Here is a 21958-nt window from a genome sequence, read left to right as displayed (position 1 = left end):
GAGAAATGAAGTGGCAGATAAAGCAGCAAAAACGGCTTTACAAAATGTTTCTATACAAGTGAATAAGAAGTTGAATAAATATGAAATTGATAAACAACTTAAAATTCATTACCTATCTCAAATGGCAAATAAAATGGGAGGAGACAAACTACCTCCTCAAATATGTTCAACAAAAGGTTTCTCAGACCTAATTATGCACTTTGAATGACAGAAGAACTGAGACAATTGTACATTGCCTCAGGATGGGGAACCTAGGTTTAACTGACAATTAATGTTTAAAATAAACCAACATGTGTCGGGTATATGTGAATATTGTAACGTCCCAGAAACAGTTGATCATTCTCTTATGTTCTGCCCCAGATATATAATACCCAGATCTATGATGTTAGCTGAAACAAAAGTTTATGAGAACAACATTCAAAGCTTATTAATTTCATCTAACTCAGTACACCAAAGAGCTCTAGCGTTACACACAAAGATTTTAAATAAACTTTCATGCATGTTATGAGTGTACATAGTTTGTACTAACTCTGCCTCGAGGTATTCTGAAGAGGCAATTCATGCGCAAGAGAGCCCAGAGATTGCTTACTTTATTCAAGAATTTATATGTGATTACTATATATATTTGTTTCTCATTAACATTGTTTGATGTTTAGCTTGAGTCGGACCAATTGAGGTTAATGTGTTTGGGAGCATCGGACTCTACGTGCCTGCATATCGGAGGGGCCTAGACCCTTAATACCGGCTGAGAAGTCTGCTCGAGACTATGAGCCGGATTGGCCAGAAGATATGATACTTTAAGAAGGCAAATAATTAAACATACCGACAGCTGACCAAGGACTCTCAATACAATATTTTCTTTTTTGTGTGAAAGAAAAAATTATAAAAGGAAAAGAAATTTATAGAGCAGTGTTTGGCATGAATATTCTAAAGAGAATGGAAAACGCCACTAAACACAAAACAACAACAACAACTTGCAAAAAGTTAACAGAGGGATAGCATTTTATTAAGACTTGGTGTGAAAAACAAAACAAACAACCTTGCAAACCAAAAACTATGAAAACGTAGGTTTTGTACCTTTCATTTTCGAACGACCCTAACTCTGTGATCCGTGATAAGGATAACGCAAACATGGTGTCTAATTGTTATTCAAGCTGTTGAGCCACTTTGTATTTTAGCAAACATTTCGTAAAAAAAAAAAAAAAAAAAATGTGTTCTTGACATAGCTATAACCTTTCAACTTTTTGTTTTTAGGAACACCCTGTATTTCTACGACGCACATCCTATTCCGCTCTGCCTACACTGCAAAAAGTCCAGTGTTGAATATAAAACACCGGGCTGGTGCTAAATTTCCGATGCTCATTAATAGTGTTAGATTAACACTTCTGGGTGTCATTTCAGAATATAAAATCGCTTTTTGATAGGTCCTTGGTTACTGTTCTTCTTCTTGATTTTGACTTTGAACTTCAGCAGGGCGATCAAGAATTTCCCGATGAAGTACTTGATTTTTTTTTTTTTTTTTTGGGGGGGGGGGAGGTGTGAACATAAGATAAGACATGTTTTATACACTTTCATACGTTGCAATCCCAACCCACCCTTCCTCAAAGTATTTTTTATTGATGATATAAACATTGCTGAGAAACATTCAACCAAGTTCCTAGGAGTGACCCTAGAAAGCAATTTAACTTGGAATACTCATGTTCAGAATATTGCAACAGCAATATCTAAAGCAACTGGTGTTTTAAGAAGAATAAAATATTTAATTAATGATCAAACTTTACTATGTTATATAACACTTTATTTTTACCATATGTAATGTACTGTAATATTGTATGGGGCAACAGTAGCAAAACAAAATTGAACACAATTTTTCTTCTCCAGAAAAAGGCTCTTCGTATATGCACACATTCAAATTTTTTGGCTCACACTGATCCCATATTTTATCTCCTAAAAACTTTGAAGGCCCATGATATACATCTATACCTAACTGCCATATTTATGTATAAACACACTCGAAATTTATTACCATTTTTTCATAATACCCTAGTAACCAATGACCATATTCACTTATACCCTACCCGTCGTTCCCATGATTTTCATTTAAGTAATCCGAAGCTTTTACTTGCTCAAAAATCAATTAGACATCAAGGTCTGGATACATGGAACGCTCTTCCTGAGGAGTTGAAACAGTGTGCCTCCTTGTTTTCATTTAAAGCAAACTTAAAGAAGTATATTTTATTACAGTATACTTCAAATACGAACTAAAAACAAAAAAATTATACAACTTATGTTGGTCTCCCGATAGCAACAACCCATATCGTCCCCTCTTTCAGTAAACCAATTTTATTATTCTAAATTCCAGCCTATCTGCCATTGTGCACCTTCAAGCACCTGCACACACATTCACCACCACCACCATCACACACTAGAGTTTATTTTCCCCTGCTACCTTCGCAGCAGAATTTATATTGTTACGAATCTAGTACGTCCTTTTCTTTTCCTCGGGCCGGCCATCTTTTCAAGCAATGCTTATAATGGCGGCCCTCTGCATAATCGTTTCTTAACTATAAATGTTATTCTTATCACTGCTGCATAGACATGCATATTGTATGTTATATTTCATACTCTCTTTCATATCGTTGTTTATGCAAGTCTAAAGACTGTGTTAAATTTATTTTATATATTTCCTACATGTTCATGATTATGTACTTATATGTATCGTGGTTTATGCAAGTCCAACGACTCTGCGTTGAATTTACTTTGTATATTTCCTGCATCTTCATGATTATGTAATTTATGTATATTGATTTGCAGAAAATAAAGTATCTATCAAACAAACAAACAAAACATATTATTTACACCACAGCAACACCAGTTAATGTGATCTGCAATTGAAACTGGACGGCTGTATACCATTGACATTAACACCAGCAATAACAAATCAACACCCTGCGGTGTTACTGTTGAATTAACACCAGCGCACTTAGCGCAGTGTCAAAAATATCACCAGCTGCAGTGTCAAATTAATACTTAACACGAAGTGCCAGGTGAACACTGTCACATCATTTGTCCATCACTCACAACATAAACTACTTTCTACTTTCTACACCTATCGGTGCGGTTCTCTATTGATCCTTGATCAGTGTTAGATTTATCTCATGGTGTCAAATCTAACATCAATCTATTTACAGTAATGTTGCCTTGTTGCAAAAACGACTTCCCTGTAGTAATACGTAATGGGGTGGATGTATCAATTAGACTTATGCAATGTGATGTTTACCTTGCCACAATTTTGAAATATTCGGCGATTACATTTTGAGATATAGGTCCTAGATATGTTTTACACAAAAATGCCCTCACATGATTGCTGACGATTTCATATATGACAAACACGATTCATTTGAAACAGCATTTCATCAAGCACATGAAGAATTTGGATGTAGCTCATAACAATATCTGATTTTTATTCTAGTACCCTCCGATATCAGTCTGGTTTGAAACGTTGATCAAGACCACGCCTCTTTTAGGATATCGCCCGGTTTATTTCTCCTGAAATCCCATTCGAGAGTACGGCGATTGCATACTTACAATCTAAGCATTTCCTTTAATGGTATCACCGCACCGTTCTTAGATCTATTTTTTTTTTCCGGGGGGGGGGGGGGGGTATTGCGAGGGAGAGTAGCGACAGAGTCCGAGCGAGCGAAGCAAACGAGGGGGGCGGGGTGATATCCCCCCTCCCACAGCAGGGAGATTTTTCATTTTTAGGGTTGCCAGCTTGCGATTTTAAGCATACTTACATGCTCTATTTTTTTTCATTTTTCCCATATTACATTATACATAGCCAACTACACATATCGCAGGAAAGGGGGCCCTCCAAATACTGCAGAGGGTGGTGGGGTGATTTTTTTCATTGTCGTTTGGTCCAGTATATGGAGACCAACGGTTACTGTATAAATCAGGGGGGTTTCAGGGGCTGAGCGGGTATTGCGAGGGAGAGTATAGCGACCGAGCCCGAGCGAGCGAAGCGGAGCGGGGGGAGAGGGTGGTGGGGATTTTTCATTTTTAGTGTTGCTAGCTGCGATCATACTTACATGCTCTATTTTTTTGTCTTTTCCCCAAAAATAATTAAGGGGTGGGCCATGCAGCCCCACCCCTGCCCCCGGCTCCGCGGTCCCCGGGTTTGACCCAATGACGATGCATCGTCCAGATCGATTTTGTTTGCTTGTTTGTTTTGTTGTTGTTGTTGTTTATTTGAATCCCCGTAAGTGATATTTTCCTGGCATCAAACTTATTACTTACGCAATGGAGACCATAAAAAAGCAGTTCATAATAACGTCTTTTTAGATCAAGAGTAACATTTCAATACACAGTTATATTCAGAGCTATCATGTTGTGTGTGGTTATTAACTTAATAGGTGATAGTGAGTCTGGACATATTGTGATGGCGTTTTCATATATGCACATTGAATTTTTACTTGGCAGCCCAAGGGAGGGGGGGATTAAACCCCCTAACATCTCCCCCCCCCCTATAAATCTGCCACTGCCCCTTGGATCCAATCAGAAAGACTGGCGATTTCATGTACGATTTCCATGCCCTTTATGATCTTGGCCTATAATACTAAAATCGCACTGAATCGCAACGCCTACGAGGTCGGAATGACGTATTGTGTTTACTCTGGTTGTACACGACGTGAGCGAAGAGCAGCGCTCCATATATAGTCATCGTGCAGAGAAACGCTTGAAGTTCAAGTGGCGATATCAAACATATCACTATTACTGAGTATTAGAACATAGGGCCTACTACTAGTACATGTATATTAGTATGTGCCTATCCTTGTGCTCTTGAAGGATTCACGCTTCTTGCCCAACCTCGGCGCATTCGGGTACAGTATTGTCTACAACAGACAGAGGAACTTTTCAGAAGCGCCAGCCGTGAATATAATCACCGATCAGAGGACAAAAGGCTATACAAACGACTTTACGGTGTTTATTCTTGCTGTGATACAATAAATCCGTAATCATGGAACTCTCCCTCTTCGGTTTTTCGGTTTCATGGCCGCTAGTAATCGCCTTGGTGGTGATAATATTGGGGTAAGAATATCTTTAGTTCACTTCATTGTCGCGACGATACATGTATAGTATGTAGATTGCACAGTGGGGGCTTACCTGTAGCCAATTTCTTGACAATAAATAACAAGTTACACCTATAGCATGGGTAACTATAGATTTGATCTCCTCAATGGGACGAGATAGCATTGATCCAAATGCCCCTTTTTTATCTGCATGATGCGGCGATACATTGTTATTTGCGTGTACCTGGGAAATCGCTGCGCTGGCGGTATTACTACACTAATCCATATTAGAAAGAGCGCATAGACATTAACACTACAACAACGTGTGATTGAGCTATACAATACTACAAAAGTGCAGGGGGTATCTGGATACCATGGAGTACAGGGCCCTGTTTCATAAAAGATGTTAGGATGACAACTCTTGCTGGAATGGCAACTTCCATTAGCAACAGCCAATTAGCGGAAGCTCGATTCTCGTCGTTACCATGACAATTGCCTTCCGACAAGAGTTGTTATGGTATCAACCTTTTGTGAAATGGGGCCCAGGTACAGTATGGGTATTTCTAGATATACGTATGTTGTAAAATAATGTGATATCATAGAAAAAGTTGTCCTACCTTCATACTCGGTGACTCGTTCAGATGGAGCTGCAAGATGAACATGATTTGTTATGAGAGGTATTTTGCATTAACTACGCTCCCTTTAGGCAGTGTTTGAACTTGATTTGGATTGCTTTATTTCTGCATTTTCTTTCTCCAAATACAATGACAAATGAAAACAAAGTAATACAGAGAAGGCAAAAAAAAAACAAGAGAGAGGAGAGTTTAACATACAAATCAATACAAGAAATGTCATTTTCATAACAGCATCAGTCTGTAATGACATGATATGAATCAAAACAACATATTAAGATATACTGTATTTATGAACAACATGAACAAAGGAGAAATCAACTTTCATACCTGCATGTTTTCATTTTTCGTCCGTTTCACAATACAAGATTTTATTCTTACCAGTGTCATATTCTTCGGGTATATGTTACCTGAGCAAAGATATAGTCACAGTCAATGTACATATATATCATCTTATACAAGGTAAATGGTTCCCTGCCATAACAAGATAGCAATTTGTCAAATTTAAAATTCAAAGGAAACACAGGATGTAGGCCTACATGCATTATACTGACATTGTTTATTTGAAGTACAGGTAAATTAGTGAACCCTTCTTTTTTTCACCTATCACCATAACACATAACGTATATATATATATATATATATATATATATATATGATATATATAATATATATATATATAATATATGAAGAGAGAGAGAGAGGGGGGGGCGATGGAGCTTATAGATAAATGTATTTGTGCATTTGGTATTTCTAGACTGTAAAACACAAATGTTTCATTATCTATTGTCTAGTCAGTAGTGTAACTTTGGATGTTTGAGTCGTTGTTGCTTGCTGAGTATGCTTGATAATATTGACATTGCTTGACGTTTTTCATAACTTGCCATCAGCCCCACAGTGATAAGGTGACAATGAACCCATAAAGCAATCCAATACACAACCTGTGAAGGCACACTATCTTTCAATGAAACCTAACTCTCAGCACAAACTATGCCCTACAGGTACAAAATCTATGTGAATTTGAGAGTGGTAAAGAATGCAAAAAGAGGATTGGATAGATACTGCTAAGTTCCGACCACCAGAATAAATGATAGGTATTAGCCCACATTTGCAAACCCACGAAAATCAAAACTGCATAAAACAGGTCCAATATGACTTCAAGTACAAGTTATAACAGTAACATACCTCACCTGTTGCTCTTTATCTATACCATTCGATAAAAGAGAGAAAATCATCGTTTTAAAATCGATTTTCAAACCGGGTCAACCCGACCCAAAATCGAATTACGAGCGCGGGCTAGCTATGTACATGTAACTTAGTATCGCATGCATGTATAGTACGTACGTGGACCGGAGCTAGCGAGCGTTATACGCATGCATACGGTGCATTTTCATTTATTTTTATGAAAGTAATGGACTAATTGGAACGAAATTTTGCACAGGTGTTACTGCAATCATACCCAAACTCCATGCTAACTATGAGACCAATTGCTGCAGGTTTACAAATGTGGGCTAATACCTTTAACATCACCTTAAACATAGCTCCGTTTAATGCCCCCATCTTTCCCTATCATAATTTTAGTTGGATGTTAAGTCTATATATATGTAACTTTTACATCATGTTAAATTTTACACACAATTATATATTTATATATTATATATTACATATATATATTTTTGCCTTTAAAAACCCTTTGTTAGTACGAGTCTTTTTGACCTTGCAGTAACACAAAGCAAGCTTACAGTTGATGTGGGCAACAGAATTAGAATAGTATAGGATGTTTGAGTAGTATTAAGCAGGCACAAGAGTCAGACAATTCAGCAGGTCATTCAATAAACATTGAATGTATACATTATGCCTTAAAGGTCCTGTTTACTTTTGGGAGCATGATATTACATTTCGTCCATATGTGTAGGTCTCTTGTATCACAAAATATCCTACTCTGTTCAATTTTCACAATAAAGCCTAACATGTATAGAAGATATCAGTATTTTTCTCAATACCATAACTGTAAACAGTTTATTCTGGAAAAATCTTTATTATAACTATTGTTCACATTTGGTGTATTTAACAATACTCAACATGGATTATACGGATTCATTCTTTTTTTTTACAGTAGTTATTTCTATCCGTAACTTACATTTTAAAAATATACACTTATACTAGTTTTTTTGTTTCATCTACAACCCTTTAAATGGTTGAATGAGACATGTACTTTTCAAAGTCTGAGCAGGGAGGTGGGAAGAGAATCCAGCCTTCCTACTCTCAGTGTATACAATGATATTCTTTGCACGTTTTGATTTCCAGACGAGATTGGTGGTACCGCTCCTACTTCAAAAGAAAAGGAATACCCAGTCCACCAACCATGCCATTCCTAGGGAATTTTCTGGACCTTGCAAAGGTAGGATCAGGTCAGGTCATACAGTCTGGTTTATTGGCGAGACTTCGCTATTAATCAACAAGGCTTCACTCCACTTCATACTCAACTTTACTTGTACTGATCAAAGAACGAATATGAGGCAGCAACTAAATCGGCAATATTAAGTCAGCTATGAGCTTGGAGGTCATCATACTAACTGCAGTAACTTAATTGCAAAGACTGCGAACTTTTTTTATGGAGTGGGCCGCAAAAGTTTCTGTCAGCATAGCAAAACTGGAAGTTTTACAAAAGATCTGTAAATGAGCAGAGGCAGTTGATTAGACAGGAGTTAATATTAAAGTAGTCATGAGTCCTCGTGTTGGACAGCAGACTGAGCTTTGTCTGCCATAGTAACTTAAGGGGATGGTATATTGTTGGTTGAGGTGAGGATACAGCTTTTAAGATTTTGCGAGATACTTAGAAACTGCTATATGGAGTGTCTAACGGCACACAATTTTAATGGGAATGTCAAAGTTTATTTGTTGAAAAGAGTTTTGAAATGGCTGAGATATCCAAAAACAGAGTAAAACAAAGCGATCCTCATAAAAGCTTGGTATACCACCTTTCATTAGGATCGCTTTGTTTTGAATATCTCAGTCAATATATTCTGAACCTTTTTTCATCAAATAATCTTTGAATTTCTCTCAGAATTGTATCATATGATATATATATATTTTTTTATTTCATAAGAAATTTCTCATTATCAAATGCTTATCAACAACAACAACAAAAGTGTTGGAAACCTTAATCCAAATCTCGACCATAATTGTACCATCCCTCTCTCTGGGAATCAGTACAATCACAGTATTCTACTTGACTTGTGGCTACAAACTGTTGGATGGAAATGTCCTTCTTCATACAAAATGATAATAATAATATTCAATTTTGGTTTAATTTCTGCTCACTTGGTCTTGTTGTTTTCAGTTTTTGTTGTTGTTGTTGTTGTTGTTGTTTTATTTCCGTACTAAAAATCAACACATTTCATACATAAAGGTCAGTAAAGAAGAAAAAAAAATACATACGGAGGGTAGCCCATTTTCAGTAGTGACAATGACAGTCACTTCTGGTCTTCCATGGGGCCCTGTACACAAAGATTTCATACAATCAGGGACTGATGATGATAGAATAAAATATAAACAAACACAAATAGAACGGTACATACATTACTACATTGTAACTACATATATACCATATTATCACACATTGTTCAAAGGTTTGAAGCACAAAAAAAGATCAAATAGAAAGGATTTCGGTTTTAACTAAATTGAACTTAAAAACGGGTAAAGAGGAAATTTGACGCAAATCATTGAGTATGTTGTTATATGCTGATGCACCTCTGTATGAAAAAGATCTCTTACAATAATTAGTTTTTGGCCGAGGTAACTGTAAATCGTTTTGATTACGGAGAGAGTATGGTGATGTCTTGTACTTAAAAATATCTTTCATATATTCGGGGGCCATGTTATTCATAATCTTATACATAAATGAAAGCAGATGAATTTTTTGTCTATTGATTACTGTATTCCACCCTAAGCTATAATGAACATCACTGGTAGTAATATGGGAATAAGGGTTAACTTTTAAAATCAATCTCCCGGCTCTATTTTGCATCTTCTGAAGTTGGGAAAGAGAGTTACCGTTGGCGGATTGCCACACTACATCACCATAATCAAAATGAGGTAACACAATAGAATTATATATCAGTTTCAATTCAGTCATATTAACAAACTGTCTAAAACGACCCATATAACTAATCATTTTACTTAACTTGTTGCATAGTTGTTCAATGTGAACATCCCATAATAACTTGTTATCTACTAAAATTCCCAGATATTTAAAACTTTTCACCTGAAGTAATTGCTTACCCCTAAGTTTGACATGCAAATACTCTTGCTTTTTTAACATATTATTTGTACCAAGTAACATACAAACCGTTTTATCAAAATTAATTTTTAAATTGTTATCAACCATCCATGATTCCATACATACAAACTCTTTTTGCCAAACATTTTCTACAAATTTCGGGTTTTTATGTGAGTAATAAATAACCGTGTCATCGGCATATAAATGGGCCCTGCAATCAGAAAAAACCGAATTGATATCATTGATAAATATACTAAACAACAATGGTCCTAACAAGGATCCTTGTGGCACTCCGCTAGTTAATAATCTTTCATCCGAAAGGGTATTATTGATTGACGTCCTTATTCTTCGGTTCGAGAGATAACTCTCGAACCACTCAAGTTCTATGCCATTAACCCCCATGTTTTCCAGTTTAGATAGAAGGATCCTGTGATCAACCATATCAAAAGCTTTTTGCAAATCAACAAAGATGGCGCCAACGTATTCACCCTTATCAATAGAGCGGTGCCAGTCGTCCGTGACGGTAGCAAGTGCAGTAATAGTAGAGTGCTTGGGACGGAATCCTGACTGGTTTTTGCTAAGCAAAGAGTGCAAGTTTAGATAATCAAGTAACTGTTTTTGAACAACTCTCTCCATGACTTTAGAAGCACAGGACAATAATGAAATGGGTCTGTAATTACTACAATCCAGCTTATCCCCTTTTTTATATATCGGTACAATTTTAGCTATTTTCCATTTATCAGGCACTATCCCTTCAACTAAGGATTTATTTATAATATAAGTGAACGGCTCTACTATTTCTGAAATTGACTCTTTCAATATATACATAGAAATTTCATCTAATCCAAACGACTTCTTTGCTTCCATTAACCTCACATACTTCAAAACATCTAACTGAGATACAAAACAAAAATTAAATTGTTTATCAGTTTGAATGATTATTTCCTTCTTAGGAGTGAATTACATGTATAGAAAGAGCATGTAGTCATTCGAATTCAATGCACCATGTAGGCCTACTTTTTTTTAGTTTTCTTCTTTTGTTATTCCCTGCAGGGTATGCATATTTGCTTCCCAGAATTCACCAAGAAGTATGGCAAGGTATATGGGTGAGTATCTAATACCAACTCACATATATATATATATATATAGTATACAGTATAAGTATATATATATATATATATATATATATATATATATACATACATATATATAGTATACAGTATAAGTATATATATATATATATATATATATATATATATATAGGCAAAATATTTTCTTGCTGATAGCGATGGAACTCTTTAAATCCATTCATAGTGATGATAAGGTTGCTGGTAAAAATATTTAAAAGCAAGTATATTTTGGTGAATTTTACAAAAACATGCATGTAGGCCTGATAATGTTTTGGCCTATCATAATTTCATTTCAAAGTTGTGTCTTGTGTCATGGTCAGTTGTAGGCTATGAAGTATTTGTATTGTAAGTATTGTCACATTATTCATTTCTATGTGAGAAGTATAGCAGTGGGTACAAAATTTAACCCTCCCCCCCCCAAAAAAAAAGCACAAACAAAACCAACAAATAAACAAACAAACAGACAGACAAACATTAAAAGTGTCCATTTCCAACTCAAATGTCTGGATTTTTTTCCTCCCAGTTGCAAAATAATGATCAATCATGCATAAACTTGCTGCATATCTTGTAGGCTGTGAATGATATCCTTTGTGATTACAAGCATGGAGCAAATGAGTTGTTAAGTTTGTTGTGTGTGTGTGTGTGTGTGTGTGTGTGTGTGTGTGTGTGTGTGTGTTTTCCCCCTCAAAATCCTCACATTGTCCATACTTAATTGTATTGATTTCTACAGATTCTTCATGTTCAACAAACCAATCTACGTGGTCAGTGACCCAGAAATGGTACGAGAAATAGGCGTGAAGAGTTTCAGTAACTTCACCAACCATGAGGTGAGTATGTGGACATTTTATTGGAATTCACTTTCTTTTTTTGTCATGGTATTTGAAATGATAATTCAGATAATGTGGCTATTACTGCATTTTCTTGTTACACGGCGATTATTTACTTTAAATGCTGTCTCTTCCTAGTCCCCTTACCTCTGTGTGTATCAAATAAAATCTGGGAGTTGTCATGCATGTTCCCCCAGTACCAATATTTCCTGATATGAGTTTGGCAATTTGTCAGTTATTGTCGGGATTCTCAGATTTGCTGAAGCCGGACACATTGACACTTTGCCATCAGTTCACAGAGGCCAATGTATGCCATTTCTCAAATATGGTAACTTGTAGGGAAAGAGGTAATCCCAGGATTTCTCTCCCAGATACTGATTTGGATGACTCACTCATAGGGGGAAAACGTTTATTTGTGTACAGATCAAGAGATCAAATTGTAGCAAGAATTTGTATGACTTTGAGGGAGAAAGGTTTGCGCTGACTCCATGTGTATGTAGTCCTTAACCGGATCGTTGCTTGTCGGCAGAAGAGCCCAGAAGGGGAGATGAGAATTGAAGAGGGAAGCGACATATGGGGGTTGTAAGGAGGGCAAGAAGTGAAGAGTGGGGGACAGTAACGGGCTAGAAGTTGAAGTTGCACTAGTGGAGACGAGAGAACCTAGTGGAGAGGAACTAAGCTACTCGATTCTCCTATCTATTCTTATAACTAGATACCTTGCTCTACCTCCACTATCACCTTTTATTCAGCTTTTCAAGTCTCTTTCCTTTCTCTAATACACTATTATCTGTTTCTTCACTACTTATCTTTCTTTTCTTTTCTCTTCTCTTCTTTTCTTCTTCTTCAATTTAGTTCTTGGTTCCATACAACACAATGGTCCTTTTCAGGACCATCGGATTAATTTACGTTTGTTGGTTTTTTTTTCACAGGTTATTTCTCTTGCCTTCTACCCTCAGGACTACACTTTAATCTTATTTAATCTCCCATTTTGCCTTTCTCCCACAAGAACCTTTTCAGGATTTAACTGTCTTTAATTTTCCTCTCCACATTTTTTTTCTCTCCTATCAGCCTATGCAGCATTTATTTATAGGACCACCCAATCCCATCTCCTTCACTTTCTTGACTTTCATTCTTTTTTTTTTCTTTCTTCATCTTCTCTTTGTCCCCCCTTTCTCTCTCTCTCTCTCTCTCTCTCTCTCTCTCTCTCTTTTCTCAACATAGTCTTATCTCTCCTCGACTTACCTTTACTTCGCGGGATTATTCATCCTTTCTCCATTGATTCCTTATTCCAGGCATAGTCCACATTGTTCGCCGATTTTGTTCTTCTCTTGGTTTCATGAATCTTCGCTTCTCTCTCCTATCTCCATGATTTTCCAACCTTCAACTCTACCCTCTTCTTCTTCCCTTCCTTTTCATCTTTCTCCTCCTAACGATGTCCGAACATCTTACTTGATTCTCACTCTATTCTTCCACTCTCTCTGTTCCTTTCTCTACCGTCTCCACTAGTGCAACTTCAACTTCCAGCCCATTACTGTCCCCCACTTTTCACTTTTTGCACTCCTCACAGCCCATATATGTTGCTTCCCTCTTCAATTCTTTTCTTTCTAGTCTCTTCTGCCAAGCAACGATCCGGTTAGGGACTATAATACACATGGTGTCACCGCAAACCTTTGATCACCATGCAAACCTTCAAGCAACACATTGTATGACTTTGGTATGATAACCGGGCATCTATTGTATACAACAACATTAGAGGGAAAGTCAAGTTAATCTGCAGGCAGTTGCTTTTGCTAATTTGCAAATTAAGTGGCGGATAGCAAAATGAATAATGGTCTGTTTAGCATCCAATGACAAAACGTGTCCAAGACACCATCCCATTGCGAACATCGTCATATTTCATGCAAATGATTTATCAATGATTCTTGTCGTATAGCAAAATAAGCAAAATACACTTGTACCATGAATAAAAGAAAGCACAAAAATGGTTTATTCGAAAAAAAGGAATATTTTTATTCAAACAAAATTATTTGCATGACATTCAATTATTACTACTTTTTTGTGGTTGTCGTTTCATGGAAACTGAGATGCTACGATCAAATGTCATAACCTTCAGCAAGTGTTGTGTATAATGTTTTCAGGTTGGAATAAAGTTCTAATTAAGACCTGTCTGTTACCATGGAGACATGACACACCTTGGTGTCACTTGATATCAGTGCAGTCTATGGTGATTTGTGTAATCCAACTATTAAGTGCATACATTAGAATAAAGAGACAATTTAAATAGATATGTTTGGCACTATATCAGTGCTGATTTCAGTATATTCACATTAATGTAATTTTGCATTTTTTTTTGGTTTTTTGTGCTTTAGATGTTTGTTCTCAAGAATCGTCCACTTGATAAAGGTTTGTCGATGCTGCAAGACCAGCATTGGAAAGATGTGAGGAACATCATCACGCCAACTTTTAGTGCTGCCAAAATGAAGAAGGTAAAAAGTAAAGCAGTCAAGTTGTTGAATTCAACTATTGATTTATTTAGTAGAATTATCATTTTTAACCACCTGTGGTTGCCTCCAGTTTTTATGGGAGCATTTCTATTATTCATGCCATCTTGTGTATCTTCTTGACACTTTTTACTTACTGGAAAATTTATATAACCCTCTTCGTGCCACATTTAATCCAAATCCATAGGCTGTGTGTGAAATTTGCGTACATTTGACTTATTGGCACAAAATGGGTTAATGAGAATGATGTGAAGAGTATTCAATAAAGTGACAGAATATGCGTTTTCACATCAGCCCGATGTTTCGAAATAGCGCGCTATTTTCTGACTTGGGAAATTGGAAAATATCTCGAGCTTGGATTTTTATCGGGCTGATGTGAAAACGCCTTTTGTGTTAATGAGAATGTTGTGAAGAATATTTAATAAAGTGATAGAATGTGTTAATGAGAATTTTGTGAAAAATATTTAATAAAGTGACAGAATGGCAACTGATCGGTGATAATTTGTGAAAAGTTCAAGAAATGCTATAAAATTTGTGACTTTTAAGTTGCTGTTCATCCTAAAGGGCTCAAAATTTGTAGCAATCTTGTAAATTCGACCATTATTTCTAATCTTATAACCTAGTTTGCTTTATAAGTAGAGGACAGATAGCATAATTTCCAAACAATAGGGAATATGAGATGATCTTTTAAAATGTTCTTGCTATCTTGTTGTACTTTGGATTTTGATCCTTTATTTGAAATCTTTTAGACTGTAATGTCAACAATGTTTCACCCCCATTGAATATTGAAATTAAGTAGGAGATATTCTGATTTTTTGCACAGATGTCTGGCCTGATAAATGAGTGTTGTGACTATCTAGTGAAGAACTTGGGAGCCAGGCAGCAGAAAGATAATGAAGTTAATGTCAACAGGTGTGTGCTCAAACATATCATCCGATTACTTCTTATATGCCACCGGTTCAATTTTCACGTGCTTCTGTGCAAGTCTTATAGTAAAGCAAAAGCAACTAGAATTTGTATTTCTCTAGTGTATTGTCATTCTAATAAAGTTAATATCTTTAGAGTAACTGTGTGTGAGTAAACATTACAGCATATGAAATATACTAATACATTGGTATACTAATATATTAACATATGATAATTGAATGTGTACTTATTAAGAAAAGAAATTGTGTAACGTTATCAAATAAATCACAGTAGTAAATAATATTATTTATATAATATAGCGATACAAAGCACGAAACTTATAGACATATATTCTTCTGTGCTGCATAAGCTTCTGTGCTTGATGATAATGAATAGTTGAATGTAAAGATGTGTTTTGAGTCGTGAAATATACATATATGTATATATATATATATATATACATATATATACACTCATATACATTTACATATGTACATGTACATATATTTGTATATTGTATATATATATATATATATATATATATATATAAGTGTTTTTGTTTTTGTTTTGCCCTTTGAGTGTTTTTGAGGCCTTCACTATGGACGGTATTGCTCGATGTGCATTTGGCTTGGAGATAGATTCCCAGAATAATCCCAATGACCCATTTGTCGCCAACGCCAAGACAATCTTGAATGGAAGTATCATCAATCCAAGACTCATAATTGCAGGTAAAGTCAAATTCTCATTTTCTAGGGAGTTGTTGCCAAAAGAAGTAGAGAGTTTTGATGAGTTTTAAAAAAAGTTATGTTTACTGAATTGATTCAAAATGGCTGAGATATCAAAAAACAGAGTGCATGTTATGATAAAAAGTATGACCACCTTTTTTTACAACCTCTTTGTTTTACTGTGTATTTTGATATCTCGGCCATTTCAAAATCAATTTTCATCATATAAACTTTGAATTCCTCTTAGAATTGTATGCTGTTTAACATTTCATAAGTGGTTTCTATATTGCAAAAACTTGAAATCTGAATCCCCTTCTCAACCAAAGCTATAATATCTCTTTAAAAAGTTTCATACTTTATATTCGATAATGTGACTGTAGTATGTGTATAAAATTTGACTCGGTATAAGTGAACAGATGTGCATTTCTCTTTGATTCTCATTAAAGTTTTTTTTTTTTTTAATTGGCAGCAAGGGACTGTTTACAGTTGATTAGATATTAAGTTGTCCAGTTTGAAAATCATGACATGCACGTGAATATGAAAAAGAGTTAAAAATATGATGAAGAGACTGAAATGACTTTTTTTTTCTCTCGCTCTCTAGGCGTTCTACCACCTGTTGCTCATCTCATGAATTATTTTCATATTGGAATGTTCCCAATGGGTGTCATCAACTTCTTCTCTAATGTGGTTGACAGAGCAATGGCGATAAGAGAAGCTGATCCTAGAAGTGAGGTTAGTTAGAAACCAAACACTTTGATGGAAAGATATTAGCTTGCCGGAACATGTCCATATTTTGATCCTGTGGAAAGGAACAAGATCCATTTCTCAGGAAGTATGTGAGGTAAAGGTATTGAGGTGAACCACAAGCTTTGCCATCAACCATCCTCTTTTATTTCTCTCAAGAGAAGGCTGAAACCGGGTGAGGCCAAAGGCAAAAGACACTGAAAAGATCTTCCTGGATTTTCACGATTCTTCTTCTGTGGCCAGAAATGATCGTCTAATTGAAACAATTAGCTGCACCTTGGGATACAGGTGTGGATTACCTGACTTCCTTTTGGAATATGTCTGGTTCTAGAGGAAAAGGAAATAGTAAGAGAATAATCCTTGGACCCCACCAAAGTGCAGGTATTGATAGCAGTTTACTAAACAGGTGATAGTCTTTTGAATATAGACCTGAGCTGCGTCATTTCATAACCACAAGCTTGTGTCAAATATGATACATCTTTTTTAGATGACGGAAGAAGAGTCGTGAAGTATTTTTCTGGATCTAGATAGATGATGATTAAATATTACATTTGTAAGCTTTAGGCAAGCATTTGTACCTTACCGCAACTTACAATCACTGACAACAAATCTGCGGCCACAGATTTTGAAAAAGAAAAGTCAGCAATGATTGCTAAATGCCATCCTGCCAGCAAAACTCAGTAGAGACTGAATGAACCAACAATTTGCTGGAATTATTGTTCATTTGTGCTAAAATAACCACCATCATATTTGTTGGTGAATGATTGGTGATTTATGGCAACAGATTTAATGGTCTGTATAGTGCATGTTTGCATGTGGGAGGGGAGGAGATGTCAGTGGTATAGTGATTGTGGTTGAGTCAAGGGGAAATGTCAAGTGATGTTTTTGAGGTGTCACAATTTCTTATACAGGAGAGAAAAGACTTCCTCCAGCTTATAATGAATGCTCACCAGTCAGGGGAAAGTGAAAAAGTGACGGAAGGAAAGAAGGTGGAGGAGGATGTTCATAGTCACTTGGATGAACATCACAACATGGAGTTCTTTGAGTCAAGAAGAAACAAGGATTTGAAGCTGACAAAAGAGGAAATAGTTGCTCAGGTTTGTAAAAAGTTATGTTTCTGAATTGAACAATGCGCAGCTGCAACATTGTCTTCACAAATCTAATACTGTAGAAGTTCTTGTGACTAGTGCTTGTGAGGAAAATGTGAAGAAAAAGGTAACATAGCCATAAAATGATTGTTATAAGTGCAGATTACTTCACTGATAACGACAAATGAGACAGGTGGAATTGTAATTTGAAATGAGACAGGTTTCAGACACTATTGGTTTGTTATGTTTGATGTATTTTAAGATTTTATTTAGTTGGTATTTCATATCATTGTGTCATGTTTCGTCCTCCATGCTTCAGACCCTACTATTCTTTATTGCTGGCTACGAGACTACAAATGTCACTCTTGGCTTCATAGCCTACTCTCTGGCCACCAACCCTGAGGTTCAGGACAAACTCATCCAAGAAGTGGACGAAGTGACCCCAGACAGGGACTCTGTGAACTACAGCTCCATTGCCAAGATGCCCTACCTTGACGGAGTGGTGTGTGAAACACTGCGCATGTACCCACCGGCTGCTTTGTAAGTGTTTTGTAACACAGGCAAATTTTAAGTCAAAGCTCTTCACTTGAAAATTTTCTAATAGGAGTCATGCAATCACACTTAACGATCACATGATGTGATCACATGACGTAGTGCAGGATGCAAAGCATTTGACAGAGTTTGATTGTGTTTGATATAGCTCTGCAGTGTACTCATAGACGCCATATATAGCTTGTAGTTAGAAAGTACTGTTGGTACTGTCTTAGGTCTACAAAGGAAAAAATGAGTATAATGTCACTTAATGTTTGTTGTGGCTGTATACTGTATTTTTGCAGAACTGACAGAGTATGCAACGAGACATATACACTGAACGATGTTACTTTCCCCAAGGGTGTTCAGATCTTCTTCCCTATCCATGCTATTCACCATGACCCAGAGTACTGGCCAAACCCTGAGGTTTTTGATCCACTAAGGTAAGATCTCACAACCTTTTAAAGGCATGAAACAAATACCCAACATAAGTGCTTTAACATAGTTTCTAAAATGTGTGTTAGGGATAGAAACAACCACTGTAAAAATTTGAATCCATATAATCGATGTTAAGTATATTGAAATGCACAAAATGTGAACAATATTTATGATAAAAATGTTTCCAGACTATACTGTCTACAGTTGTGGTTTCATGAGAAAAATAGTGACATCTTCCTGTATTTTAGGCTTTATGGAGAAAATTCTATATGGTAGGGTGTTTTGTGATACAACAGACTTACACATATGCATCAAATGTGATATTTTGAACATTTTTTAAATTACTATTTTACTATTTTTATTTAAATGGGACCTTTAAGGTAGTAAAGATCACCTCTTGATCTAATCCATCCAACGTACAACTGTAGGCCCTATCCCAGAGTATTTGCCAAACCGTTTTGCCATAGGTCCAGATAGGTAAGATCTCACAGTCTCAAGGCAGTAAATAAAGATAATTTCTATGTAATCAATCCAGCTAGCATAGCCCAATGTATTGGCCAAACCTTTTGGTCTTTGATCCAGACAGGTAAGGATCTCACCATTTCATAGAGTAGTTGGTTTTCTTCACTATATTCCATCCACTGTGACACTGAGAACAGGTCAAACCCTGAGATCTTGATCCAGAAAGGATGGGAATTGTCTTCAATTCTAGAATCCTAATCGAAACATTGTATATATCCATTAACTCGTGAAATATATTTTGAAGGATACATCATTGGTGGGCCATTGTGTGAGTGCAAGATGCAATATATTCTGCCATCACACATCTTCAAAATTTCATAGTTATTTCATATTGATTCACACCTCCTAGGTACACGAAAGAGAACCGTGAGGGGCGTCACCCGTTTGCCTGGATGCCATTTGGTGCTGGCCCTCGTAACTGCGTCGGGATGCGGTTTGCTCTCATGGAAATCAAGATGGCTGTGGCTAGAGTCCTCCAAAAGTATCGCTTTCAAACAAGCCCCAACAGCAAGGTACCTGTATCTTTCACATTCAATCTTAAAGTATTTTGAAAGCAGTTTTAACAGATAAAATGTTGTATTCTATGTGGCATCTTTTCCTCAAACTAAATTTTGTGAAATTACATGATGATGTTTATATACCTTTTTGCATACCTGTATGTACTTTGATAAATTTCATAATCCGTCACCAACATAAAGACTGCTGTTTTGGATAAAGAGTTGAAAACTTTTGAATGACCACTAGTAATCTTTCACGGAGCAGAAAATATTTGCATTGTAGTGTTGCTTTGTAAGTTGTTATGATCTAAGTCACCACAGCCATAGCTATTCAGATGCACAAACTGATAGGTTACCATATTAAGTAATGGAAAATTTTGATGGTCATTCTCTTACTGTACTTTATTAAACTATACAGGCTATAGAAACAGGGATAGGATTATAAGAGTTAGGTACACTGAGAGTTGATCAATTGCTGATGATACCATGCTTTCCTTATTTTATGATGCAGTGTCATCTGACTTCGAGTTAGTTCTTTACATTTTACTCATCTCTATATTATCATTACAGGTGCCTCTCAAGTTTGGTACAAGGAACATTAAACCTGAGGAAGGAATTGTTCTGTCTGTGGTAGAGAGGACATAGATACAGTGTCACTGTGTGATGCCTAGCTGTCATCAAGGATGTCTCAAGGATGTCTCAAGGATGCCTCAAGGACGCCTTAAGGACGCCATGTCGCATTTCGCTGACTCGTCATGATCTAAGAAGACAGTGTGATTTTATCATAATACAAAGATCATATACGCTACTCTTTATAGATAATGCACCAACTTGGGTGTAGTACACTGGATATATCCTGAATACATTAGGATGAATTTTATGAAGTATCTGCACCAACATGTAGATTTTCGGGAATGTTTATGGATTGTGATTTTGCAAAACATATTTGTACTTCAGTTTGTAACAGTGACAGAACCTGCCTGACAGATGTTTGGCAGCAAGACCACTTGCTCTTACAAATCATCCTGTTGTATTAGGTTAGAAACCAAAATCAAAGTCTTTCATTCCATTAAGTAATGTTATTTCAAAAGTAATTGAATATGATAGGCAGTGTATATAAGAAACTTTCATTTTATCTCAGAGTCTACAAGAGCTTTTTCATTCCAGTCACACTGACATCCGCTTGTCATATTCTCAAAGTATTTTCTTCCTCATCAAAAAGTTGTAGACATGAATGATGACCACTAAACTACATGATGGGATGATCAGACTAAAAATTTTAAAACTGTAATATCTGTAAAAAAATGAGTTTAATATCTTAGCTTCTACTCGTCCAACTTTTCAACGTGTAAACATGATCTGAAATTACCTATTAGGCCTTAATGACCAGTTTGTGGAGTAATGTAGCAGAGATTGTCATATGTGTAGTCTACAATGCTAAGATAAAGATTACAAGGGACATATTCTTATGGATCTTAGTATGAGCATGACTGAAAACCTTATGGTGTGTGAGGTCATTTGCCACAGATAGTGTTAGCTATTGACAAGTTTGATATACATGTATAAAGACTTATGCATATTACCAGATAGTGATGGTGGAGTGTGTTAACATACTTGTGGTTCTGTACTTGAAAGTCAATTACTCATGCTAAGATTTTAGTCAGCTCAACATTAATCCCTTGGTACTAATAATAAGTACAGTTGGCCTCATAAACGCTCCACTGTATATGATTCTGTACCTTAAAGGAATACTGCAGTCTTTTTACTATGACCTGGAATGGGACAATTATGATTCTTGAGAGTTTCTATGTAGTGCAGAAAGTTCTCACGTTAAGTCCGATTTCTTTCTTTGATAGTGGTAGTAGAAATCACCTTATTATAAAGTCCTCATTAATATCATCTCAATTTATTCTGAGTAAATTGCATTTCAATTTCTCATAATTCCTCATTGCAGTGTCTATCACAGATAAGGAGACAAAACTGTATCTTCAAGAATACAATCATTCATGCCATTAACCAACGGTCCTGTAAGCTATGCGATTACATTTTTCTCATGAAATATA

The 21958-nt window shown here is 36.1% G+C and overlaps 1 protein-coding gene across 1 annotated transcript; it reads left to right on the top strand.

The window, feature by feature from the left end:
* Positions 1 to 10455: 10455 nt before the first annotated feature.
* On the top strand, positions 10456 to 21751 carry LOC139740885 (cytochrome P450 3A6-like). Its single transcript, XM_071651469.1, has 12 exons — positions 10456 to 10509; positions 11040 to 11092; positions 11847 to 11943; positions 14313 to 14429; positions 15268 to 15356; positions 15930 to 16078; positions 16677 to 16807; positions 17731 to 17916; positions 18227 to 18447; positions 18744 to 18881; positions 19748 to 19910; positions 20466 to 21751. Exons 1-12 carry the CDS (start codon positions 10456 to 10458, stop codon positions 20538 to 20540), a joined length of 1473 nt encoding a protein of 490 aa, XP_071507570.1. The 3' UTR covers positions 20541 to 21751.
* The last annotated feature ends 207 nt before the right edge of the window (positions 21752 to 21958 follow it).

The sequence above is a fragment of the Diadema antillarum genome, unplaced genomic scaffold (genome assembly GCF_040938485.1).
Source record: "Diadema antillarum isolate AM-2024a unplaced genomic scaffold, OU_Dant_1.0 seq00000889_RagTag, whole genome shotgun sequence".
NCBI classification, from domain to species: domain Eukaryota; kingdom Metazoa; phylum Echinodermata; class Echinoidea; order Diadematoida; family Diadematidae; genus Diadema; species Diadema antillarum.
The sequence above is the reverse complement of the archived record's forward strand: the minus strand, read 5'-3'. Positions and strand labels throughout refer to the sequence as shown.

Excerpts from the sequence above, each read along its gene's own strand:
- LOC139740885 (XM_071651469.1), top strand. The coding sequence starts at position 10,456 with ATGGCGCCAACGTATTCACCCTTATCAATAGAGCGGTGCCAGTCGTCC. Across the intron at positions 16,079-16,676 it reads TCCAAGACTCATAATTGCAG|GCGTTCTACCACCTGTTGCT; the intron begins GTAAAGTCAAAT and ends CTCGCTCTCTAG. Across the intron at positions 17,917-18,226 it reads AAGAGGAAATAGTTGCTCAG|ACCCTACTATTCTTTATTGC; the intron begins GTTTGTAAAAAG and ends TCCATGCTTCAG.